Source organism: Thermomyces lanuginosus (genome assembly GCF_041956635.1).
Source record: "Thermomyces lanuginosus strain ATCC 200065 unplaced genomic scaffold VTN49scaffold_42, whole genome shotgun sequence".
Lineage (NCBI taxonomy): Eukaryota > Fungi > Ascomycota > Eurotiomycetes > Eurotiales > Trichocomaceae > Thermomyces > Thermomyces lanuginosus.
The window spans coordinates 1,150,348-1,175,328 of record NW_027192376.1 but is presented as its reverse complement, the minus strand read 5'-3'; the positions used below and the strand labels follow the sequence as shown (position 1 = coordinate 1,175,328).

Genomic DNA, 24,981 nt, shown 5'->3' with positions numbered 1-24,981 from the left:
TTAGCAAATTGAGCAAATTGATGCGTATATTGAATCTCGATTCTCAATGTGCAGTAGATCCAATCATGAATATCATCAAATCCAAAAATGACAACTCTGTAGAAGTTCATATCTACGGTGTAACAACAACTCAATGGAACTTGCCAGCCGTCTACTTGCGCGACTCTAGTGCACTCTTGATTGCTAAAACACCGTTAGCTTGCTTGCCGAATGACAAAAGGCAAAGGTGACCTACCATCACAGGTGGACTTGGCATCACCAAAGAGCATCTTCGTGTTTGGCATGTAGAACATCGGGTTCGGCACATCGGCATAACCGCTCGACATGCCGCGTTTCATCACAATGACTTCCTTGCTCTTCCATGCGTGCAGAACCGGCATGCCCGAGATAGGGGAGTCCGGCTCCAGTGCAATCGGATTAACCGTATCGTTGGCGCCGATAACCAGCGTCACGTCGGTGTCCTGGAAATCGTCGTTGATCTCATCCATCTCAAGGACAACTGCAAATCTCTTTAGAAACCGATCAGGTGCGGACTACTCAGGGCAAGCTTACTGTCGTATGGCACAGATGCTTCCGCCAGAAGAACGTTGCACTGGCCAGGCATTCGTCCTGCCACCGGATGGATGGCAAATCGCACATTTACGCCCTTGGCTCGGAGCATCTTCGTGATCTCCGAGAGTGCGTACTGTGCCTTGGCCACCGCCATGCCATAACCAACAACCTGGAATACGAAGTTAGATCTCGATCGACAAACGTTCTAGATGAACATACAATGATGACACTTTCTGCATTTGCTAGTGCCTCCACAGTCTCATCGACAGTTGTGGTCGTGACTGAGCCTTCAATCTTCTTCTGCTCTTGCACCTTGCCAATGCCGCCAAAGAGGACATTCATAAGGGATCGGTTCATAGCAACGCACTGTCTCTGTCAGTTCGCACCCAATACTAGCACTGCCAATGTGACTGACCATTATGTAAGACAAGATGGAGCCGCTGACGCCAATTAATGCGCCGACGGTTGTCAGCAAGGGATTGTCGAGCATGAAGCCTTCTGCCACCAGAGCGAATCCTGAGTAGGCGTTGAGGACAGTGATGACAACGGCTGATCAGGGTTAGCAATATGGTACCAACATCAGTTCGAGGAGATGACATACGCATATCAGCACCACCGATGGCAGCTGTAGTCGTGTACCCTTTAATGAAACTTAGAAGAGTATTGGCTCCTAGACACACAGCAGCGACTGCGGGTGCACCAGGAGCCATGTTGAGGAAAGCGCCCATTGTCGCGAGATTTGTCCCGAGAAGCGTCGAATTGATGAGATGTCGCCCTGGCAGGATCGTTGGCGCAGACTTCATTCGCCCTGCAAGTTTGAGGAAAGCAACAACGGAGCCAGTGAAAGTAACGCCACCTGCTGCCTGTTAGTCGGTTCATCGACAAGGAGCACATACCCTACCGATTAGCACCCCGAGGTAAGCGGTGATCATATGCAACATCGAGGCATGCGAGATATCGGCCATGACACTGCCGATGCTAGTCATGACTGCAGCGAGACCAACCACCGAGTGAAGCGCCGCAACGGTTTGAGGCAACCCTGTCGGGGTGATGCGTCGGCCAATTACGACACCTACAAAAGGGTCAGCAGTATAACAGAAATCGAACGTTGATGCCGCATACCAAGCACACTCCCTACGCCGGCCATCGCGGCAAACTGGACCAAGGTCTCCTCAGAGAAACCAACGGCGAGAAGCGACGCAAGGAGACCAGAAACTACACCAAGGATTCCAAGAACATTTCCTCTTCTTGCCGTCTGCTGAGAGGCAAGCCCAGAGATCGAGCCTATTATCTCGTCAGAAATTGCAACGGTGAGTTCGGCCGTCAAATACTTACTGATGCAGAGTACGCTGCTAATCAAGTACCCGGCTTGAATGAGGCCAGCCATGCCCGTCGTAGCAGCAGCGATGTAGCCTCCACCAAACAAAAGGCCAGGAATTACATACAACCAGTGATATTCAGGAGGGTCCGTTGGTCCTGATCGTAATCAGTGCCAGCCGATTGATAATCGAGAGGGAGATACTAACGCCTGAACATGTCCAGCATGCGCTTGGTGATGACGAAACCTCCTGCGACATTGACGAACGCCAGTAGGACAGAAGCCGCGCCCAGGAACTCTGGAATGGTAGTGGGAACATAGCCTCCGCCCATGATGAAGAGACCGCCGATACCAACCATACCTACAGCACGTCAGCCCATCGTCGTGCGCGCAGTATCTCCAATCTTACCTGAAATGGCATTCGTCACGCTCATCAGAGGCGAGTGTAGAGCAGGAACGACTCCCCAGACGGCACGGTAACCCACCAGACTGGCCAAACCAAAGACAAACATGTTACTCATGAACGCGGGACCGGTGAATTTACCGAGAGCTAGTGCACCCCCTAAACCTGCCGTGACAGCGGCTACTTCACGAGTTGTCTTTTGCCACGGCGTCAGGGCAGTAGTTTCCGCCTCTTGGGGGGTAGGTGTTTTCGGCCCAGTGGATGCTGGAGTTGGTGGAGGACCTGGCAACGGAGCTGGGGGAAGGATCTCGCCTCCCAACGTCACGATTGCGCCTCGAACGACTTCATCTTCGAGATCAATCTTGAAACGCTTCTCCTTGTCCGCCATTGAAAGGAGAAACTTGGTGATGTTGTTCGAATACAGGGTTGAAGATTGGGTAGGCAGGCGAGAAGGTAGATCCGTATAGCCTATAAATGGTTAGATTCAAAACCCATTGTTAAGATGGATGGTATCGTACCAATGACCTTAACTCCATCAACGACGGTTAACTGTCCTGGTACGGTGACCTCGCAATTCCCTCCCGCTTCAGCCGCGAGATCGACAACCACCGAGCCAGGTTTCATTGCGCGTATCATCTGCTAGAGTTAGAAAACCGGAAATGCAAAACTCTGAAGGGAGTGTGCCGTACTTCTTTTGTGATCAATTTGGGAGCCGGCTTGCCCGGAATCAAGGCCGTCGTGATGACAATGTCAACCTCACGGCATTGCTCCATGAAGAGCCTCATTTCGGCTTCGATGAACTCCTTGGACATTTCCTTCGCATATCCACCCTGCCCGGCTCCTTCCTCTTTGATGTCCACTTCGATGAATTCGGCTCCTAACGATTGAACTTGTTCCCGTGCGGCGGACCGTGTATCGAAGGCTCGGACGATGGCACCAAGACGCCGGGCCTGTTACTGTTTAGCGACTGTTTTACATGCCACCACCACCATTTTCGAAGAACGTACAGCTGCAATTGCGCTCAGTCCTGCTACGCCGGCGCCGATCACCAATACTTTGCTGGGTGGAATCTGCGGAGGATGTGAGCAATCGATACTACCAAATGAGTTTACAAGAACCGAACCTTTCTGCACGGTGGCGGTTAGCACTAAGATCTCAACTAACGAAAGCACCAACTTACCCTGCTGCGGTCACTTGACCAGTCAAGAAACGACCGAACGCGTTGGATGCTTCTAACACTGCTTTGTAACCGGCGATGTTTGCCATCGAACTGCATTATGCAATTAGAGACTAACAAGGAATCTAACCAACTTCAGTCGACAATCTTACCTCAATGCGTCAAACACCTGTGCGCGAGAGATCCGAGGAATCTTGTCCATTGCAAACGACGTGATGCCCTTGGCAGCCAATGCCTCTACCACCTGTTTATTCTGCGCAGGATAGAGAAACGAAATGATGGTTCCGCCCTCGCGGAAGGCTTGAACTTCATTGGCAGAGGCATCTACACTAGGAGCGCGCACTTTAAGGACGATATTGCTCTGCGACCACAGGACGTCCCGATCGACAACGACCGCTCCAGCTTTAATGTATTCCTCGTCGGGGAATTGGGCGGCCTCACCCGCTCCTTTTTCCACCAGGACCCGCGAGAAGCCCTTCTTCAGCAGCAGGGCGACATTCTGCGGCGTGACGGCCACCCGGCGCTCATTGGGGAACGTCTCGCGCGGAATGCCTACAGTAAGTGTGTCGTACGGGGCGCCTGCAGCTGGAGAAGTTGCTGCTGTTGATGCTGATCGTTGCGGGACGGGCCATGGCCGGTGGCGGGTACAGCCCCGCTGGAGACGCTTCCGCGGGTCCACGGCCGTTGACAAGCCGCATGTTTGAGCAGCTGTCGTATGGACGCAGCACTGTCAATTTCCTGTCACATTGGAGGGGGGAGGGGGGAAATGGGAAACACATACCTATGGCCGAACTCGCCACAAGTCGGCTCGAGAGAGATCTGGTTCTCGTAAGAGCTGCCACTTCAGCTCGGCAGGGCGCCAGAGCCGACGGCAATCTCGCAGACAGTATCATTCTGCAGCAGTAGCCGATACGATACTGACTGTAAGACTACGTTTGGAGCTCAAATCAGCACCATCGTCTCATGGCAAGACTGCCAGTGATGATGACGGAAGTACGGAGTACAAGGTACAAAGACGACCGGCTCGCGGCGGGGTTTATGCAACCGGACGCAGGGGACGCTGAGTCAGGGGACAAAAAGAGAAAGACCCATGACAGAGGCCTAGTGGTGCAACCCTCCTTCCCTGATGGATTGATTTGTTCACTCGAACTGCTGATAGCTGCTTCCCCTCCTCGTCCTAAAGCGGTTTAATCCAGGGATCCACCGGCGAATCAAAAATCCGGGGTAGCTGAACGATGGCGCCTCCACGGGCCGGGGACTCCGTGGGGCCCACTCGTGCTATGGCGCGTTTTCCGACCATCAATCTCTTGCCAAGGCTGCCAAGCCAACCCAACGGCCAAAGCACGAGGATGACTAAGCATGGCAGGTCACGCAGAGCGGCAGAGAGGATTGTATGACGTGTGACTTGCATGATCTTGACAACGCGGAATTAGACAGGACGAACCGAGGCTGACTTCTACGGAGAGAAAATCAATGCTTTAATAAATCAATCACTCGATTTGCGTCTACGAAGCAATAAGTAAACAGTTTTGTACTGAGTAGAACGCGAGCGATGGGCAATTCGGTCACTCTAGATGCTCAGCGAGTACCTGGCCCCGCTCCTTTGCATTCTTCTCCACCATCTCACGCTCGTGGTCGATGAACTTTTGCGGACGCTCTGAGCAAATGGCATCGGGGTCCTTGGTAACAATCAACGGTGGGTTGGACCGGTAGTAGGCATCCAGATCCTCGAGCGTGCGGTTCGCTGCATAATTCGTTAGCCAACCGATTCCCAACCACGATGGGGCCTCTAGACGTACATGTCTCTGGATAAATGAAGTAAATAAGAGGCAAGCAGGCGGCATTAATCACAGTCCACACGATCCAGAAGCGCCAGCCCTCATTTTGGATGCCAATCGGTGTGATCTCCACAATGACAAAGTTGGTGATCCTAAGAAAAGTCAGACCGAATACTTCGGGCAGACAGAAAAGGAGAGGACAAAAAATACATACCAATTAGTTGCCGTCGCAACAGCGGCACCCTTGGTCCTCATCGGCAGGGAATTAATTTCAGTCGGGTACAGCCATGGGACGCCCAACATGCCCAAGCCGAAGGAAGCAAAGTACAAGAAGAAAAAGGCGACGGAAGCGGAGGCAACCTTTTCGCCCCGTGGGGTGTCATCGGCGTACCGCAAGAGGATGGTGATGATCAGGAAGGAAAGGAATTGGCCAAAAGTGGACGCCAGCATGAGCCCGCGGCGACCCATGCGCTCGACCAAGAGAATCGCGAGCGACGACCAGACGAGATACGAGGTGGCATTGCAACCGGACAGCAGCCGGGCCATTTTTTCCTCGAGGCCGACGGATTCGATCAAGACGGTGGGCATGTAGTAGGACATGATGTTAATGCCCTGAAACTGTTGCATAAACTGCGTGCCAGCACCGAGCAGCAGACGACGGAGGGTCTTGGTGTCCCCTTCCTTCTTTCGACTGAGCAGGATTTCTCGCCACGACATGGCATTGTCGCGCTCATATTGAATACTGTACTCCATTTCCTTGCGCAGGGTCACAACGTATGGATCATCGGCGGGCTTGTCCTCGAGGCAAGAGAGCACTTGCTCAGCTTCCTCCGTACGACCGTGAGCCAAAAGCCATCTAAGCGGGTTAGTCCACGTTCTACCTTGTTCATCTTGTCACTGCATGCGGTGCATTCGTACCTGGGGGACTCGGGGAGCCACGGGATCGTGGCGAAGAGGATGAAAATGAACATGAACTGCAGCGCAATGGGCAGTCGCCATGCCACGCCGCCTCCGACGAAGGACAGGCCGTAGTTAATCCAATTGACCAACATGAAACCAAAAATGTTTGTAGCCATTTCAAGAATGACGAGCTTCCCTCTCCATTTCGCTGGCGCGGTCTCTGTCTGCCAGACCGGAGCCGTCGATGTGTTGATGCCGTTACCAATTCTGGTTCTCCCCGTCAGCTCATTCTCCCCAGAAGATCCAGCTGTAACGTGAACATACCCCAAAACGATACGCCCGACAAACATCTGTGCCAGACTGAACGAGGACGTCTTTAGGATCACTCCAATGGACATGATCGTCGTACCCAAGAGGAGCGCCTTCCTCCGACCCAATCGTTCGCCGATAGTAAAGGCGGCAATGGCACCCATAAAGCAGCCGACATCGTAAATCGCCGTTACCGTCGAGAGAACCTTTGTTCTGCTGGGCCCGACCAGATCATGGAGTTCCAAGAAATCCTGCGTGACCACGACACCACCTGTGTACGATAGTCAGCACGAGCTTTCTGAGAACAACCAAACTCGAAAAATGTTTCCAGTACTTACTGAAGACACCCTGATCATAACCGAACAGTGTCATATCGGTTGCACAAGCAACCTACTCGCAGTCAGTCATACTCAATGCGATCCAGCAGCACAGAAAACCATCGAAGCTCACCGTCAGCCAGAATACGAGCCATCCCCCTCTCTGCCCAAAGTAGGGCGCTCTTTTGGATGGCGCCATGATGTCTTGCTGCTGACAGACAGCAATTTCCGGTGCAATCGTGACTGTGAAGCAGTACAGAGGAAGGATTCACAAACTATACTACCGCCTGTGTCGTACGATAAGAGGGGCCGATGGGGACAACGGCTTACACCGGGCCATCATGGATTTCTCGTCTACTTATGTCCTCCCACGCCGAGCTGGCAGCAGCTGAGCCTAACCTAGCTCAATTCTCTTTCTCCAACCCACGCTTTTGCCTCTTCGGGGCGAGTGGAGTCTGGGGAGCCTGAAGCAACAAGCCAACGTGTGGGGTCCAAATAATCCAGTCATTATGCATTGAAGCTGGTGTGGATTATAGAGCAGTCCAATCACTTGGAATGATGGCTGTTTTGCTGGCATTTGTCAGTCCGTGTTTCTGGGTTGATTCTATCCATTCCGGCAGCCTGGATGAGCCCGGTGAGAAACCGGCTGGGATCTGGGCTTTGGAGAAGATCTACTCCAACACTTTGGGGGTTTTCCACGTGGGGCTCTAATCCCGAAGCGATTTCGAACTCCCAGCGAAGCCCGCCAGGAACGAATGGAGAACATTCGACAGAAGCTTAATTCTCAGGAGATGACGGATGATTGGCCCGGAACTCTCCTTTTAGCCGAGAATTCCCGAATCAGGACGCTGGTTGGTTTTTCGATGAATTTTCCATGCATCGAATCGCCAACGTACCGAAGGTCTGGCGCCTGTCAGCGTTCGATGCTGCTCTGATTTATCCGACGGAGCGCCAAATCAGGTGAAATAATGCGGATAAATGCAGTATTCCCACCACGCTATTCCCGACATAGTAGTCACTCATCCAACAAACCGTAATTTACTTGTTCACATGCCGTACCCCACGGCCTACAACTGGCCAATGACTGATAGAAGTTTGATAAGCGCGAGGACAATCCCATTGCAATCCATGGGAAAATCAAAGCGGTTCGTTTCGTCATTGAAGATCACCTTCAGAGTGCGTACGGGAAATGTATGTGTGGACTATTGTCGCCGAGTTAAGAGTCCTGTCCCGAGGAGTACGGACATTGAACGTGAGGTAGGTATAGGGTGCGGAGTACCTGCAGGACCGAACACAAACAGCGGAAGTATCTTCACGAACTTTCGGTGTTAAACAATAAGACACTGACAGAGTTTCCGAAAGTCCGAAAGTTTCCCGATAGCATCCTGGGACTGCCCGACTGACTATTGAAGGCTCTCGGACTAGAGTCATCCGGTAGCTAGTATTCTCGTACGAGTGCAGCATATATCACGCGCTTTCTGGCACCACTTCAACTGCACAGTTCCACTCTTCCAGGTTTGTGGCGCATGCTCTGAGACAAATGGAGGCAAGGTAGTGCATTACAGCGAGGATGCTCTCGAATACCTACAGCGTGGATGAAAGAGCTGTCGTCATATCAGCGGACGAACGGAGTACACGTATCCGACAATGCCGACAGACAACACTTCTTCGTAGGACTCCAATCCGGTCCTGGGTTGGGAGGGAGGAATCTGAACAGGTACAGGATCTATGCGGAATGAGTCCTGAAAGATTTGCTATACATACTGCGCTCGTACTAATTTGACGTTGCCGTAAGAAACGCTATGGCGGCTCGGAGCCTCGGGCCGATATTGAATAGCTCGGCATCTGATTAACATGCCGACTGCGGGAATGCGGGGTAGTTATGTAGAGTTAGGTCGATCGCGGCAATGTGTGCATAGCGTCTGAAGTCAATCCCTGCATCTGCTAGCTACATTTGAGGTCGAAGTACGGAGTCCCTAAAGGGTAGTTTTAGAGACCTCGTAGCGTATCATGTCGTTTGATCTGCGCTTGACGATTGTCGGCTCGGGAACCATTGGTCTCTCCTTTGCCGCATTGCACCTATCCCATCCGAGCAAACGTGTACAAGTGACAATCTACGATCCCCGACCAGACCTCAAGGAATATATCGAGACTACATTGCCTGGTACGCTAATGCAAGAGCTGCTGGGGACAGTCCAACAACACTAACTGCGTTCGCAGGATATCTGCGTGACAGCCCCAATGAAGCTCAACTATCAGCACTCTTCTCTTCCAGCCGTCTGGCCATTGCCTCCTCCCTGACGTCGGCGGTGTCATCCGCCGACATTGTACAAGAACAGGGACCTGAGAAAGTAGCATTCAAGCAAGACCTATGGTCGCAAATCGAAGCAGCTGCTCCAGAGAATGCTCTATTCTGGTCAAGTACATCCGGAATTCCCGCATCAGTCCAGGGCAAAAAGATGCGCAACCCGTCACGATTGCTTGTTGTGCACCCGTTCAATCCGCCACACATCATGCCCATTCTTGAGATTGTTCCACCTGGCGGCGATGCCGAAGGTTCAGCCGAGAGTATTAACAGCACGCTCGATTACTGGAGGAGCCTAGGACGCAACCCTGTCGTGCTGAAGGAGGAAATTACTGGATTCGTGGCGAATCGACTCTCGTTTGCACTCCTTCGGGAGGCGATCCACCTCGTCAATGAGGGTGTAGTGTCGGCAGAGGAAGTCGACCGCGTGGTCGAAGAAAGTATGGGGCCCCGTTGGGCGGTTAAGGGACCGTTTTGGAGCTACCATGCTGGAGGTGGCTCTGGAGGCCTTCGTGGGTTTCTTGACAAAATTGGCGATACAATTCAGGCATGTTGGGATGATGCTGGAAATGTCAATTTGGGCAGGAACGATCCGAGCCAGCAATGCTCCTCTGCCAGCTGGCAAGCGACACTGTGTGATCAGGTTGAAAAGGCATATGGCCGGTTGACTGAAGATGATCTGAGAGAAAGAGACCAGAAAACACGGCAGCTACTGCAAATAACCAGAAAATAGAGTGGATATGTGTGTACGATACAGTTTTGTGGAGTGTCAGTCGCCTATCCCATCAGACTCTTCACGCAGTAGTTTTTCAAGAAAGTCTTGTGCTCACAATATGATCTTGAAGCTATTCACTCTCAGGGAAATGAACTGGGAAATCACCATGAGAAACTAACTCTATCTCGGCATGTTTGGTGTCTCTGACTCGTCGTTTGCACAGTCGCGTGTTGTTAAAGTTCTTCTTTCTGTGGATGTGATCTTTCCACCTCATCAACTCCATCCCAGGCTGTCTCATTGTCCTGGAAGTTTCAGCTGTAAGTCTGGTTTTTGATAGGTGACCATCCTGCTGCATGGTCGACTATTCCAATTCGTTCTCTATAGTCCTATCAGTTTGATGCTGAGTGCACTAATTCTCTTGCCAGCTGAGACACCGGCATTATCTATCGGCATCGCTGCCCATCAGGCGGCTAACCAATATCGCAAAAACTCGTCTCGCTGATTCGAAATGGCTGACGACTGGGGTAACGGCGCCGGGGATACTTGGGGCAAGCCTCCTGAAGGTACGTTCTCTTGCCAAGCTCTTCTAATAATCATTTCTATTATTGCTTTCCAATACACAGCCCTGACCACGTGACAGAGGGCGAGGCCCCGATCTGGAATGCTGGAAAAGAGAACGACGGTAACGACGCTTCTCACGCCTGGGAGGACAAGGGCCGTGGCGCTGCTTGCCGCAACTGTGGCCGGGAGGGACATTTCGCTCGCGAATGCCCTCAGCCGCGCAAGGGAGGCGGTCCTTGCTTCAACTGCGGCGAGGAAGGGTAAGTTGGAAGCATAAATTCAGAAAAACGACTGTAACATTGAAGCCAATTCGCATATCAGTCACACCAAAGCGGAATGCACCAAACCGCGTGTTTTCAAGGGAACATGCCGCATCTGCAATCAAGAGGGCCATCCAGCTGCCGAATGCCCGGAAAAACCTCCCGAGGTTTGCCGTAACTGCCAGAAGGAGGGTAAGTAGTGTAAATCCTTGGGTTTAGCCATCTCGTCCGTTTCAATTGCTAACTAGAGCGATTTTTCAGGCCACAAGACCATTGACTGCAAGGAAAACCGGAAGTTTGATCTCAATGCCATTCCTGACAAAACGTCTGCTGAGGCATGGGCGAGCCTCAGGAAGGCCGACAAGGAACGGGAACTTACCGACTTCCGTGAGGTGGGTGATTCCGTGAATACGCGGTGCTCTCTACTCTGCTAACTCCAATGTAGGCGCTTCAGGTCTACAGCAAGGCGGAGCCTGAGAAAACCTTTGTGGACATCGAAACTAGACTTCGCGCGGAGCAGGCCAATGTGTACCTGATTGCACTCGTGAGAATCCCCATTAACTACCCGTATAGGGTGGGAGTCTGATCCTCGTTATAGGAGAAGGAAGTTGGAGACACTCGCACGTTGATCAATCTTCAGGGCAAACTTGACTGCAAGTACATGGTTGCGTTCTACTTCAAGCCCAAACCGCAGCGAGCTAGCCTGAAGGACCGTTGGCCTGCAAGCCCCGAAGAGAATCTTGAACGCCTCGCTGATGCTGGATTCCCATATGATCGCCAAATCCCCAAATGCGACAACTGCGGAGGTAAGCATGATTCTCTCTTTTTAGGATTTATGGATATTTATTGTATTTGGGGATTCAGAAATGGGCCACGTCTCGAAGCATTGCAAGTCTGAGCGCATTGTGATCGACCGCGTGGAAATCAAATGCGTCCACTGTGGCGGCACTGGGCATCGTGCTCGCGACTGCCCTGAGCCTCGAGCCGACAAGTCCTCTTGCCGCAACTGCGGAGCTTCGGACCACAAGGCAGCCGGCTGCACGGAGCCGCGCAAGATGGACAATATCGAGTGCCGTCGCTGCAACAAAACCGGACACATGGCCAAGGACTGTCCCAAAGGGGGATTCTCTAAGGCGTGCCGCAACTGCGGATCTGAGGGCCACAAGGCTTATGAGTGCGACCAGCCCAAGAACATGGACACCGTGCAGTGCCGCAACTGTGATGAAAGTAAGAGCCCTTGAAAAATACTTCAATGCCAGCCATTGCCTCGGACAAGCAGTAACATGTGACTACCAGTGGGACATTTCAGTCGTGATTGTCCTCAGCAGAAGGACTGGTCGCGTGTGAAATGCAACAACTGCGGTGAAAGTAAGCTCAAACAATCTGCCTCGATTCTTCGCCTGTGCTGATTCGATTGTAGCGGGACATCCGGCCAAGCGGTGCCCGAAACCCGTGGATGCGCTGCCTGATCCCGACGTCAAAATGATTGACGACAGCGGATGGGGTGCTTCGAACGATGGCCGGGTTATCGAGGAGTCTGCGAATAACTGGGGAGGTGGAGCCGCTGATGAGTATGATGGTTGGTGATTGCACTCCGACATCGACCTGCCATAACGCCCGGTGAATTCAATTGTTCGGCTCTGATGAGTTGACGTTCTACATGTTGATGGTTTTATGGACTAGCTCGTTATGTCTTCTTGTGACGATCGTCGAAGGTAAGATAGACTAATTCGAAATCATTCGTAGCAGCATAAGTCACCAAATCGACCACTCCATACGGAGAAATAGTGCACTTCGAACCCCGCTCTCCAGTCCGGGGTCGAGGGTCTGGACTGCGGAGTCCAACAGTCCAGCTCCGTGCAGGTGACAGCTCTCACGATGCATCTGATCAGGAGTGGGCTCCAGTGGGCTAGTTTAGGCTAGATGCTGCTAAGTACTTGCCTCGTACTGGAAGTAGCTCTCTCGCTGCCATGTGCGAATTGAGACATGTCATGCACAAGGTCCGGGGTTGAAGTGGAGCGGATCACAAATGTCCATGCTTCGGTGTGCAAATGGTGCAATCTGGACTACAGTAGTGTCTTTTGAGCAACAGCCCGAGTACGGACCATCTTCTCCGCATTGTAGGTAGATATCATTCGAAGTCAAGAGGGCATACCGTTGACCATCACGCAAACTGAAATAGGAAAGGAATTTGAGTCTAAGCTCTCTCGAAAATCAATAATCAAGAAAAAACACAACTTCCATTCACTTGGCGGTTCGGTGTCGAAAATCCCCGAGGTTAGTGTTTATTGGAAACCCTTGCAGGCTTGCAGAAGGCACCCGGTAGACGTTCGACGAATACGAACGCGAGAGATCCGATGCTCCCTTGTCCAGGTTTATGGTCCAATGGTTTCTAAGATAACGCCAACCAAATCGAGCGGTGTGCTCGCATAACTCGCCCTTTGCCCTTCATTCTGACGGCTCTGGCGCAGACGCTGAACTCGCTAAACAAGAACAGAGTAAACTAAACGCCGGGTCGATGTTTCCTACAAGGTAGGCTATCTCCTACGCTTCAGTCAACCAACCGATCGATGCTGAGTGGCTGAGTTGCTGCACACAATTGCCTCGGAACTGCCTAACATGGCAGTTCCGAGAGATTTCAGACGGCCGCCGGCCCTCGCGAACTTGCTTCCTTGGCCGAACACAAATCAACTGAAATCGATCGGTTGTGATCATTGTAGATTGCCGAAACATGGACGGTATAATTTTTGAATATCGCTTACATATTACCGATCACCCTGGCCGCGAAAAACCCGCCTCGACATGGTGGCTAAACCATTTCATCCATTTCGAGCAAGATTCGAGAGATTTTCGCGGTTTGCCGGATCACAGCAGAAGCGGGCAGGATCTGGTCCGGCAGTTGGCCCTGACCTCGGAGGTTCGGGCGAGCAACGGAGCGGAAGCCTACCACAGCCTGCCATTCGTGGAAAGGAACAGCGCGAACGCCACCATCTATTGGCCATCCCACGCCAAGACCGATGGATCTTCTTGGCGTTGCGCCAAGCGGGACGATCATCTGCTCAACCGAATGTTAAAAATTTTCTTTCGATCCAGTTTTCCAGAAGGTCTTGTGGAGAGGCTGGACCATGGCAATCAGTATGAACGAACTGCACGTTCATAACTTTGTTGAGTAACTTACCTTGAACAGGGTTTCGTCTCAAATAAACGTAAAGTTTAGCTACTTACAGGGGTATTGTTAACCTAAAATGTACTACCGAATTAGTCCAAAGCGAAGGGTTTTGAGGACCCTGATCATTTTCGTGTCAGATCAGGGTACGGACGAGTCTCCGACGACAGGCCCTCTACTGGGACTTTGCTGGAGATTCTCCATATTTTTCCCTCCACAGTGGGGTCTAACACAGCTAGAATCCGACGGCATTTTTCTCATCAAGCGACGTTTCTCCCCCGGATTTCGCTAGAGACAGCAGGCGTCAAATGGAAGGTGACTGGCGAAGTCAACCGAGAGCCATCATTCGGCTTCGCCAAAAGAAGTCTAGCGGCGGCTCAAAGGGCTGGCGACTTGGCTGTGGAGAAGATCAGCAACGTTCTAAACATTTGGGGGAAACGGATGGCGGATGCATAGCCCGTAGCGCGCGCTTTGATTTGCGGCCCGCGAACTTAACATTGAGCGGGTAGCCTAAGGCTTAGGGGCGAGAGCCGATGCCACATGCCCTGTGGAATGGTGGAGAGCATGGATGCAGAAGGGGGGTCCCTTCAGATGAAAGACATGAAGATTGTATCCACCGTAATCTTCCTGGCGTTGCTGGACACGACCAGCTTGACACTGACATTGGCTTCTCCGCATGCTTCGGCGGATCGTAATAACGTCACTCTTCTCCACGATCCGTTGGCGGATGGACCAGGTGCATAGGCCCCATAACCGGCGTAGTGTTGTTGCACGGGCTCGTTCCGATTGTCATTCAATCTACAGGAGAGTTTTTCTCTAAAGGTTATATATAAAAAGCTCTCATCTCTCCTCCACCTCTCACCCCTGTCCATTTCTCCCCCCTGTCCCGAGAGGGCTGCGACCGTGATTGACATATCCGGACCGTGGCAGTAGAGTGAGAGGAGAGAAAAGGAACAGGAATACTTTGTGCCGCCAACATGGGCATCCCAAAGTTCTTCGGGTTCCGCGGCACCAAGCTGAACATCGCGGTCGGCACCATTGCCGGCCTCGATTTCTTGTAGGTCTCAGAAAAAGAAGATTTCCACGGAACATCCAATAGTTTAAGCTGACTGTGATGGCTAGGCTGTTTGGTTATGACCAGTATGCGATGACCCCACGGACCAAGACGCGTGCGGTTCATGCAACGTAGTAGACTAACGATGGCTGCAGAGGTGTCATGGGAGGTCTGTTGACCCTGAATTCGTTTATCCAGACGTTTCCTGAAATGGACACTTCGTCGGAGGCATTTAAGGCACTTTCGAAATCTGAACGAGACCATCAGTCTACCATTCAAGGTACAATGAACGCGCAAAGACTAGGAACCGAACTTGCGCCGGAAACTGACATCTTTTTTTTTCCGTCGACAGGTATTTCGGTAGCGTCGTACAATGTCGGTTGCTTCATTGGTGCCATCCTGTGTATCTTCGTTGGTGACTTGCTCGGCCGCCGCAAGACCATCTTTTTGGGTTCGTCAATCATGGTCGTCGGTGCCATCATCATGACTACCGCGTTCGAATTGCCGCACTTCATCGTGGGTCGAATCATCACCGGAATCGGCAACGGCTTGAACACTTCGACCGTCCCCACCTGGCAGTCCGAATGCTCCAAGTCGCATCGTCGCGGACAACTCGTCATGATTGAAGGCGCGCTGATCACCGGTGGCATCTGCATCAGCTACTGGCTGGATCTGGGATTCTCGTTTTTGGATCCCAGCACCGTCGCTTGGCGATTCCCGATTGCCTTCCAGATTGTGTTCGCCCTCATCATTCTGGCCACGGTCATGAACCTTCCCGAGTCGCCCCGATGGCTGATTCTCAAGGGTCGCGAAGATGAAGCCGCGGAGGTGCTGAGTGCGCTTTTGGATCTGCCGATTGATGATCCGCTGGTGCACCATGAGTTCACTACCATCAAGGAGCACGTAATGCAGACCGCCTCCGTTGCCTGGAGCGAGTTGTTCGTGATGAACGAGGACCGCCACTTGCACCGTGTTGTTCTGGCCTATGTCAACCAGATGTTCCAACAGATCTCGGGTATCAACCTGATCACCTACTACGCTGCTACCATCTACGAAACCAGCATTGGCCTGAGCGGGTTGGTGTCGCGTATTCTGGCGGCCTGCAACGGAACCGAATACTTCCTTGCGTCATGGTTGCCAGTGTTTATCATTGAAAGGGCCGGCCGTCGTCCTCTGATGTTGTTCGGCGCCGCTGGCATGTCTCTGTCCATGGTTGTCCTTGCCGTTTCTACCAGCTATGTGGGACAAACAGGACCGGGCATTGTGGCTGCCATCTTCCTGTTCGTCTTCAACACTTTTTTCGCCTGGGGTTGGCTGGGCATGACCTGGCTGTACCCGGCCGAGATTGTGCCTCTGCGGATTCGTGCCCCTGCCAATGCGCTGTCGACCTCGGCCAACTGGGCCTTCAACTTCATGGTCGTCATGATCACTCCGCCTGCGTTCGAGTCCATTGGCTACAAGACCTACATCATCTTTGCTGTTATGTATGTTTCTATTCTTCACCTTCTGGTGGCGCGCGCTAACGACCTATATAGTAACGCTTTCATCTTCCCCGTTGTCTACTTCTTCTACCCTGAGACCGCCTATCGGTCTCTCGAGGAGATGGACAACATTTTCCGCAAGACCAAGTCTATCTTCGATGTCGTCCGGGTTGCCCGCGAGGAGCCTCGTCTGTACGGCAAGCACGGTGAGCTGCTCGTCTCTGCCGAAGCGGGAGAGAATGTGCACGGTGCCACCCATAGATCGGACGAGAAGGCCCAGACTGTCGTTCAAAATGGCGATTCTGAGACGCAGACTGGAAAGAACTCGGAGTCTGACTAAGTTATGCTCAGATAGAGATTTATCTTCATTTTTTTTGTCACTTTGTCATGCAAAAATATACCCGAGAACGTTCTCTTGGATAGAGCAAATCGAAATCCAACATTGGATAGACCGAGTCACCGAGATTAAGGTTGAATTGCATCTTCATCTTTCAACGACTCCGACATTGAGGATCACGTATTCCCAACTTGCACATCGTGACAATCTCATTGGGCCCAACGAGGCTTAGTCAGAGAGATTGAGTTTGCTAGAGCTCCGATCCCGCCCTAGACTTTTCCTCATCGGGATCACCGTCATCGGTATCTTGATTGGGACCTTGGGAGGGAGTCAGTGCAAAATCCTACAATCTTTACAAGTCTAGACATTGGTGATGGACTCTTGTCAAGCTTCTAGTTTCTTATGGTGTTGTATCCCATATGACTCATCCATTGGATCCATTGGATATGAATATTATACTAGATAGCTCATCAGGTGAAATAAAATCTCTTCCCGCATACTAGAGGTAAAATTTCGGCTATCACCACAAGAAAACCCATTGCTTCGATCGACAACGTTCGGGTACCGTCGGAGTTGATAATCACTTAGCGGACTCTTAAAACCGTCCAGAGAGTTCGAATCATGCCCACAATTAAGCATGATCGTGAACAATCCCCAATGGAGGAGGACGTAAAACGAGCGGCGGAAAATACGACAGAGTCGTTGCCAACAATGACCCCTCGCAATGCGGGGATGGTGAATGATGAAGAAACCGCCAGCGCCAGCGACATTGATGCTGAGGCGGGCGAGGAGCCTGACCTGGCGACAATTGATCGAGTTTATTCGTACGTTTTCTACCCTTTTTAAAAAAAAAAGTATTTTGAATGGTATAGTAACTGATTATGCAGAAAACTCGACCGACGGATCCTCCCAGCCTTCTGGATCCTCTACTTTCTCTGCTCTGCGGTGCGATCCAATGTCGGTCTGGCGCAGACGATGAACGCAGAGGTCGGGCATGACCTGGGCTCCGTGTTGAATATCTCCCCGGAGCAAATCTCCACAGGTCTGGCCCTGTTCTACGTCTGCTATGTGGTTTTTGATCTGCCGTCGAACCTGGTCATGACCCGGCTCAAGCCGCATGTGTGGATGAGCCGGATTGTGGTTTCGACGGGAGTGATTGGGACGTGTATGGTAGCTATGAAGGCGGCGTGGAGTTTCTAGTAAGTAGTTCCCTTCGGTGCCAAAAGGGAATGATAGCTGACGGGATAAAAAAAAAAAAGTTTGCTGCGTCTCCTGCTCGGAATTGTCATTGCTGGCATGTGGCCGGGAATGACATATTACCTGTCATTGTTTTACCCTCCGTCGCGCATGGGCAAGCGCATTGGTCGGTACTTTACCGCCGCACAGGTCTCTGCCGCTGTGGTCGGCCTGGTGTCTGCCGGGTTCCAGAAAATGGACGGCATGCGCGGCTACGTTGGGTTTCAATGGATGTTCCTGGTCTATGGAGTTGTTACCATTGCATTTGGGCTTGCGCTGCTTTGGTGGCTGCCGGACCGACCTTCTCGACCGGGAACGGCGACGACCACAACAGCATCATCATCATCGCCATCATCCGGACCCCGAACGTTACTCGGAAGAGTTGTGAGATTATGGCGGCGGCTTCGTCCGCAGAGTCCCCCAGCCCTCACCGGCCGCGACGCGCAGATCCATTACCACGACCTCACGCGGGTATACCACAACAACGTCTGGTCCCTGCGTGACCTGCTCCGCGTAATGCTCGACTGGCGCCTCTGGCCATTGCTCATCATGTACTTTGGCGTTGTCGGGGTCGGCATCGGTACGCAAAACTACGGCACAGTCATCATCCGTGCGACCAATCCGTCATTGAGCGATATCGAGGTTAGCCTGCTCTTTGCGCCCATCTGGGTGGTACGTTTTCTCCGTCCTCATTAATAAGAAAGAAAGAAAGAAAGAAAGAAAGAAAGGCTGCTGACGAACTTGATAGATGGACCTCCTTGCCATCCTCCTCGTCACCCCCCTCTCCGACCGCTTCCACCACCACCGCGGCCTCTTCTTCTGCGTTCCCACCCTCCTACAAATCACCGGCCTCCTCCTCACCACCTTCGCCGGCACTGAGACCAACCCTTGGCCGCGCTACGGTGGGCTCCTAATTGTCGGGTTCGGCCTCGGCCCCACCGTGCCGATCACCATGACCTGGACGACGGAAGTTTTCCAGCCGCGGCATGGTGAGGTCGGCGTAGCGGCCGCCTCGGCACTGGTGTCGGGTCTTGGTAACCTCGGCAGTATCCTGACCACCTACGCACTGTACGCCGGCTGGCCGAGTGATTACATGGCGGAGGGTCGGGCAAAGTACCGGAAGAGTAACCTTGTGATGATTGGGATCCTCTGCGGGAGTATCGTGGCGGCGGTGGTGATGCAGGTGCTTGTTAGGGTTGTCGATGGGAAGCGGAAGAGTGACGATGGACAGAATGAGGGACGGAACTTGGATGGGGCCGCGCGGAGAGAGCAACGGGAGCGAGGGTTGGATGGGTTGTTGCCATGGAAGAAGGCCGAGGCATGAATGATGACCTGTTACTATGTACTACAAATTTTTTTGTTCCTGCAGCCTCATGTAGATCGTGTGAAGTCGTGTAGATATTCATGTGTCGTCAATTATCTATGCTGGCATTTGCGTGACTGCCTATTAAACCCAAACACCATAACCCATGTTCTTGTTCCATCTCGCGAAGCAAAGCGACGCGGAAAAAAAAAAAGTACGAAAATGACATAACCGGGGAATCGATCCACACAAAGTCATAAACCGTTCCTGTTGCGAAAAAAACACACATGACAACAAAAGGGTGGTCTAAAAGTAATGGACACGAAAGGAACAATGAAGTCTCGCTTCAAGGTTCAATCAATGAGCCGCAAAGACGCCCGAAATGAGTTTTCTTAGTTGACACCACCGCAGAGCTGGTTCTTGATTAGCAATTTATTCGTGGATAGGAAACGATTTCAGAGGCTTACCGTCTCAACAATGATACCAGTGACCTGGTAAGGATCGGCATTGCTGGCCGGCCGGCGGTCCTCAAAGTAGCCCTTGCCATCCTTGGCAACCTGGCGCGGGATACGGACGGAGCCACCACGGTCGGCGACACCGTAGGTGAACTTGTCGATCGAGCCGGTCTCGTGGCGGCCGGTCAGACGCTCCTCGTTGCCCTCACCGTAGACGGCAATGTGCTCGACGTGACGGGCCTCGAGCTTCTTCATGGCGGCCTCGATGACCTTCAGGCCACCCTCCTTGCGCATGGCCTCGGTCGACACGTTGGTGTGCAGACCAGCGCCGTTCCAGTCACCGTGGATCGGCTTAGGAGCGAACGACACCTGGACGCCAAACTCCTCGGCAACGCGGTGCAGCAGGAATCGCGAGATCCAGAGCTGGTCACCCATCTCAATGCCCTCGCAGGGACCAACCTGGTACTCCCACTGAGACGGCATCACCTCAGCGTTGATACCAGAGATGTTGATACCAGCGTAGAGGCAAGCCTTGTAGTGGGCCTCGACGATGTCACGGCAGTAGACACGGTTGGTGCCAACACCGCAGTAGTAGGGGCCCTGAGGACCAGGGTAGCCACCCTTGGGCCAGCCCCATGGCCAGCCATCGGGGCCGAGAAGAGTGTACTCCTGCTCCAGACCGAACCAGAAGTGCTCCGAAGCATGGGCTTCCATCAGCTTGGCAGCCTCATGGCGGTAGTTGAACTTGTTGGGTGTGCCATCCGAATCCCAGGTCTCGCAGAGAACCAGGATGTTATCGCCGCGGCGGAACGGATCCGGGTAGATGGCAACGGGGCGCAGGTAGACATCCGAGTTGTCACCCGGAGCCTGGCCGGTCGAGGAGCCGTCGAAGCTCCACTCGGGCAACTCATCTACCGACGAGACCTTCTTTGGCAGAGTCTGCAGTCTGTTAGCACTTCAATTCCCCCCAGACGTAAGGGGAGCAACGCATACCTTGGACTTGGAGCGAACATGGCCAACCGAGTCAATCCAGATATACTCGGCAATGATCTTGCCCTTCTGATCCAGCTCAAGGAACTTCTGCAGGTTCCCCGCTTTCGAGGAGAGCGCGGTGGAATCAGCCTGCACAGTCATGCTGTCAGACTCGATCGTCGGCAGGCTGCTGACGGACCATTGACGTACCATGACGAAGGCGGTGACTGAAAAGATCTATGAAATCAAAGGCAGTGCGAAGAGACTGTCGAAGACCTCAGGAGAGGAGATTGCTCTAATCGCAAAGACTGATCAGAGAAAATGCTCTATGCTTGCTTGCTTGCTTGCAAGATCAAGAACCACTGGGGGGAGCCTTGATTTAAGTATGTGGAAGGGTTGAGTGCGGGATTTGTCTTGCACGAATCAGGACCGCGAGTGGGGAGAAGAATGGGCGGGTTCGATTAACCTATTTTCTCCAGCAACGGAGCGGCGATTTCGGGTGATTTCGCGTTGCGGCTGTTTTTAGCACCATCCACAAAAAATCCAGACGAAAAAAAAATGGAGGGGTGTTTCCGTTGGAAATGTTCTTTTTTTGCTTTTTCTCCCACGCGGTCGAGGGGTCGCCGCGATGCTCGAATCAAGGGCGGTTCCTTTATCAGTTCTCCTGCAGGCGCACCGACGATGACAGATGCTGCTGATTCATATTTCCCGATCGTTATCGGCATTACATAATGACCATTACGGGCCTGTTATTTCCACTGCGCCGAAGCCGATAACGGGCAACTCTTCTCTTCCTACGTAGAATCATCGGGCGGAACCGTGGACATTCTCCGGCACTGGGAATTACACGCACTCGTCAGAGATTTGAGACGGCTGAGTCAACGGGTCAGTGCTGAGCCCTGGACTCGGTTCCTGCAGCTCCAGAACCTAGACCCTGCGATCGGACTCGTTGATAAGGCCACGCTGCTCCCCACTGCCACGCCATTGCAGTCGAACTAGCTCGCTCACGGAGCTCACTAATGCTGCATGTCCTCCACTCTGTCTCTTCGAGCACTCTAGCCGTCTTCACAGTTGAATGACACCCTCATCCGCTTGCTCTGGGGTCAATTCTCTGGGGATCCTCAAACAAGGCGTCGCTGTGGCAAGTTGTGGCGAACCAATTGTGGCTGTGAATGGAATTGCTTATTTTAGCAAAAATGATTTTCGCAGTTTCACGTTCTCCCAATTGCCGCATGGTCAGTGATTGGCCGCCGCTCCCGATCGGTTCTAGGTTGAGCGCGCTAAGTCAAATCAGGCTAGCGGGAGCGGATGAATGGCTGAATGCCCATTCCCGGACCGGATAGGGCGCAAGACATGCTTTCGAGGGCCAGCCTTACAACCGTACACCCTACGGCCAGCGATTGCTCTGGAATCCTCGGTGCGTCTAGAATGGATCAATGACGACTGCCAAGTCACCGACAACACACTGCACGGCATGTAACGGTGTCCCATACGGCATACCCCAGATGGGAACCCCATACACATTCCGTCCCTAGTCCCCTACGAGGCTGGGCGGGAGAAGGAAGTGATGACCCGACCGACAACGAGAGTGGGCAGAAAAGAAAAATCGCTTGGGAATTCGCGCGTCCCAAACGCGGTAAAGCCGCAACCGCATTGGGCAAACATGGCCAATGCACATGCCGATCCGTATTGGTGCATACCGCGCAGTAAATGCCTCATTTCTTCAATTTTCCCTCAGGAGTCTCGGTGGATGGAATAAGGGATCAGCAATGGGCACCGCGAAACTAGGTTATTTCCTTCAGAATTCAGGACCAAGGCCAATTGATATGCGCAAGCAGCGGCATCGGCGAATGAAGGTAAAATTATTATTAAAAGTTGAAATATCCTTGTGAAGAGGTCGCGTGGGAGCAGGTGCGAATTTCCCTCTGTGGCCTTGGCGCAACTCTCTTATCGGAGAGCCGTGATTGGCTGCTGATAGGCCTTCATGACACAACTTGCTGACTGATAAACGATTTTACCCCAAGCCCTCCACGCGTCGAGGACTCGATGATGCCTGTATTCGCACAGAGCATGACCGCGCTCCCCGCGGCATGTCAATGTGATCAAATAATGTGATTACATGGCGTTGAGGGAACCTTGACAAGGACCATGTTGCAGGGCGGCCCTCGAACTATTAGGTTCAAGGCATGTCCGCACAAACTTGGCACGCATGTGATTGCGGGAACATGGCCAGTGCTGACCGCCATTCCTAATTGCTCCGTATGGGGTCCGCCATCGCGATGCTATTCGCGCTTATGCACGAGGTCCAGCAATTCAGGATGGAACAGCTCTCGTTCGGAGCCCGATACGGCCTGGACCAACAGTGGCGGAAGTGCGGTCAGTTCCAACAACACAGAGCTGCATGACTCAGCGGATTACCCCAGATGATAAGACCCCTTCTCCGAGGATAAGGCATTGGAGCTCTTGCCAGCAATGGTACTTAAGCTGCCGTGATCCCCCGTGATCGATTTGTTGGAGAACGCGGACGGCAGAACACTCTTCAATCGATCGACCCCAGACGGAGTTTGAGCTCGATCGTCGATCACCCGTCACGGCCGACACAATGTGTGGGTCGTCGATTGCAATGGACTCTCGACCTCGAAGCCAGACCCAGAGGTTTACTGCATCAAAGTAGTCTCGACTCAGGCATGTCCACCGCGAGCACGGGAGACAGTTTGACCGCAAGAATTGAACCACGTGGTTTTGAATGGAGACGGCCGCTTCGATGTGCTGCTGTATGCTGCTTCCACAGTTCGTGAAGCCGCTTCGGTGGGTTAGTCGGCAAGGGTTGTCAATAGGCGGTCACTTCCGCGGAGTCTACTCGTTGGCCCCCGAAGCTTTTGCGCTGTCCTGTCTCATCGTGCACAGCGATGAATCTAGCTCCAACGGGCTCCTGGCTCTCATGCTTTGCGAAGCTCCCACTACGCCGTTCTGGCCAACTACGTAGTTTCACTATGTCACGTCCCGCTGTGGTCAGAACCTGCACACGTCATTGAACTTGCTGCGCTCCCGATCCGTTGATTGTGAAGGACTGTGATGGTGTGCTGTCAATAATCCCGATTTGGACACCAATGAGGGGCCGTGACCTTTGGCTCGCCCACACATCATCCGCGACTGTGGATGGATTGCAACACTTTTTGTCGAGTGTTGGCCCTCAAGAGTTTGAACCCAAAGACACCTGCCATCTTTTTCCAGGAATCCTGAAAGCTTCCTGGCAGATACTTTACTGCCGTAGGATCAGTTGCAGCTTTCAGCTTCGCATCGTAGGAACACTGGTCAAAGTGATTATGTAGGTGCGGAATGAAATCCAGGAAAGAGCGTGATTCGCTTCCTCATCGTGTACTCCGTATTCCGTTTGTACTCGTCTGGACAGAGCAACGTTATACAAAAAACGAGAGACTTTCCAAGTACCTAGGAATCTTGAAGAAGGATCAAGTAGCAGTCACTAGATTGTATATATTTTGAGCTGACAATGCAAGCCATCGCCTTATGCTAGTTATCAATGAGCAGGAGTCCTGAGAGTTCGGCTTTCTTGAAACAACATGGGCATGGATTTCGCCGGCGAGTCTCGACTGCACTGGTCTTTGACATTGGCGGGTGCTTACTAGTAGCCATCAATTTGTTTTCTTCGTTTCAAGTACTTTCCAATGTTACATGCTCCAATTTCCAAGGTTCAGCAGATAATCGTAACTGGCAAACAGTTCAAAAATCAAACTTCTTCAATGCCGATAACGCATCTCATGATTCCCCACGGGATGGCAGTAACGAAACCAGAGACTTTCAATTTCAATAAAAGCCATTGTACCCAAATTTTCCCGGATTATATTCTCTGCATGGTTTCTTAACTCAAGCTTCCAATAAAGGAGCTTCGCCGGGACCTCAGATCACCTATCAACGTCAATTCTTCCATCGAGATGCCCTTCCCTTCTATATTTCCTCTCCATTCTTACTACGCACCCGCAAGGAATTGTCAAGGTCGTTGGAGCTGGTGCACTTGCCCGGATACTCAGGCTCTAGCACCATTTCTTGGCCTTTACGGACCGCCGATACGTTCTCACTGACTCATCCAGCCTTCCGTTTTTGAAGAACTCTTTTAAGGTTGTTGGCACTTGCGAGGGTGAGTGGATGCTCCGGCCCCAGCACCTTCTCTCGCATCTCTAGGGCACGTCGATGCATTGCCTCTGCCTCCTCGAACTTGCCTTGGTCTGTAAGAGCCAATCCAAGGTTGCCGACGGTGGTGAGGGTGAGTGGATGCTCCGGCCCCAGCACCTTCTCTTGAATCTCTAGGGCACGTCGATGCATTGCCTCAGCCTCATCAGACTTGCCTTGGTATTGAAGAACCG

At 52.4% G+C, this 24,981-nt stretch overlaps 9 protein-coding genes across 9 annotated transcripts in view; 5 read left to right on the top strand and 4 right to left on the bottom strand.

Moving 5' to 3' along the window:
- Nucleotides 1-151: 151 nt before the first annotated feature.
- Nucleotides 152-4,343, bottom strand: VTN49DRAFT_7184 (uncharacterized protein; the record flags this gene model as incomplete). Its single annotated transcript, XM_069415425.1, has 18 exons — nt 152-183; nt 236-499; nt 553-721; nt 772-918; nt 968-1,101; nt 1,154-1,408; nt 1,454-1,624; nt 1,675-1,836; nt 1,888-2,028; nt 2,079-2,231; nt 2,280-2,741; nt 2,792-2,909; nt 2,963-3,223; nt 3,281-3,400; nt 3,454-3,466; nt 3,511-3,543; nt 3,603-4,158; nt 4,232-4,343. 18 exons carry the CDS (start codon nt 4,341-4,343, stop codon nt 152-154), a joined length of 3,303 nt encoding a protein of 1,100 aa, XP_069265224.1.
- A 672-nt stretch (nt 4,344-5,015) lies between these two features.
- On the bottom strand, nt 5,016-6,953 carry VTN49DRAFT_7183 (uncharacterized protein; the record flags this gene model as incomplete). The annotated part of the gene is made up of 7 exons (XM_069415424.1): nt 5,016-5,194; nt 5,250-5,380; nt 5,443-6,084; nt 6,147-6,395; nt 6,453-6,708; nt 6,776-6,827; nt 6,888-6,953. The coding sequence occupies 7 exons, from the start codon at nt 6,951-6,953 to the stop codon at nt 5,016-5,018; spliced, it is 1,575 nt and encodes a 524-aa protein (XP_069265223.1).
- A 1,811-nt stretch (nt 6,954-8,764) lies between these two features.
- Nucleotides 8,765-9,792, top strand: VTN49DRAFT_7182 (uncharacterized protein; the record flags this gene model as incomplete). Its single annotated transcript, XM_069415423.1, has 2 exons — nt 8,765-8,918; nt 8,975-9,792. The coding sequence occupies 2 exons, from the start codon at nt 8,765-8,767 to the stop codon at nt 9,790-9,792; spliced, it is 972 nt and encodes a 323-aa protein (XP_069265222.1).
- Nucleotides 9,793-10,282: 490 nt separating this feature from the next.
- VTN49DRAFT_7181 (uncharacterized protein) lies at nt 10,283-12,182 on the top strand (the record flags this gene model as incomplete). The annotated part of the gene is made up of 9 exons (XM_069415422.1): nt 10,283-10,337; nt 10,415-10,595; nt 10,657-10,787; nt 10,857-10,987; nt 11,041-11,139; nt 11,194-11,401; nt 11,460-11,822; nt 11,892-11,963; nt 12,016-12,182. 9 exons carry the CDS (start codon nt 10,283-10,285, stop codon nt 12,180-12,182), a joined length of 1,407 nt encoding a protein of 468 aa, XP_069265221.1.
- Nucleotides 12,183-13,326: 1,144 nt separating this feature from the next.
- Nucleotides 13,327-14,217, top strand: VTN49DRAFT_7180 (uncharacterized protein; the record flags this gene model as incomplete). Its single annotated transcript, XM_069415421.1, has 2 exons — nt 13,327-13,730; nt 13,902-14,217. 2 exons carry the CDS (start codon nt 13,327-13,329, stop codon nt 14,215-14,217), a joined length of 720 nt encoding a protein of 239 aa, XP_069265220.1.
- Nucleotides 14,218-14,738: 521 nt separating this feature from the next.
- VTN49DRAFT_7179 (uncharacterized protein) lies at nt 14,739-16,636 on the top strand (the record flags this gene model as incomplete). Its single annotated transcript, XM_069415419.1, has 5 exons — nt 14,739-14,818; nt 14,884-14,901; nt 14,971-15,095; nt 15,168-16,299; nt 16,351-16,636. The coding sequence occupies 5 exons, from the start codon at nt 14,739-14,741 to the stop codon at nt 16,634-16,636; spliced, it is 1,641 nt and encodes a 546-aa protein (XP_069265219.1).
- Nucleotides 16,637-17,254: 618 nt separating this feature from the next.
- Nucleotides 17,255-19,193, top strand: VTN49DRAFT_7178 (uncharacterized protein; the record flags this gene model as incomplete). Its single annotated transcript, XM_069415418.1, has 4 exons — nt 17,255-17,457; nt 17,521-17,832; nt 17,893-18,541; nt 18,618-19,193. 4 exons carry the CDS (start codon nt 17,255-17,257, stop codon nt 19,191-19,193), a joined length of 1,740 nt encoding a protein of 579 aa, XP_069265218.1.
- Nucleotides 19,194-19,564: 371 nt separating this feature from the next.
- Nucleotides 19,565-20,812, bottom strand: VTN49DRAFT_7177 (uncharacterized protein; the record flags this gene model as incomplete). Its single annotated transcript, XM_069415417.1, has 4 exons — nt 19,565-19,585; nt 19,640-20,566; nt 20,621-20,749; nt 20,810-20,812. The coding sequence occupies 4 exons, from the start codon at nt 20,810-20,812 to the stop codon at nt 19,565-19,567; spliced, it is 1,080 nt and encodes a 359-aa protein (XP_069265217.1).
- Nucleotides 20,813-24,700: 3,888 nt separating this feature from the next.
- Nucleotides 24,701-24,981, bottom strand: part of VTN49DRAFT_7176 (uncharacterized protein) — a gene marked incomplete at both ends in the record, with an annotated part of 3,601 nt that continues 3,320 nt past the window's right edge. The window contains one exon of the mRNA XM_069415416.1: nt 24,701-24,958. Coding sequence (XP_069265216.1) covers nt 24,701-24,958 — 258 coding nt within the window. The remainder of the gene's footprint in view (nt 24,959-24,981) is intronic.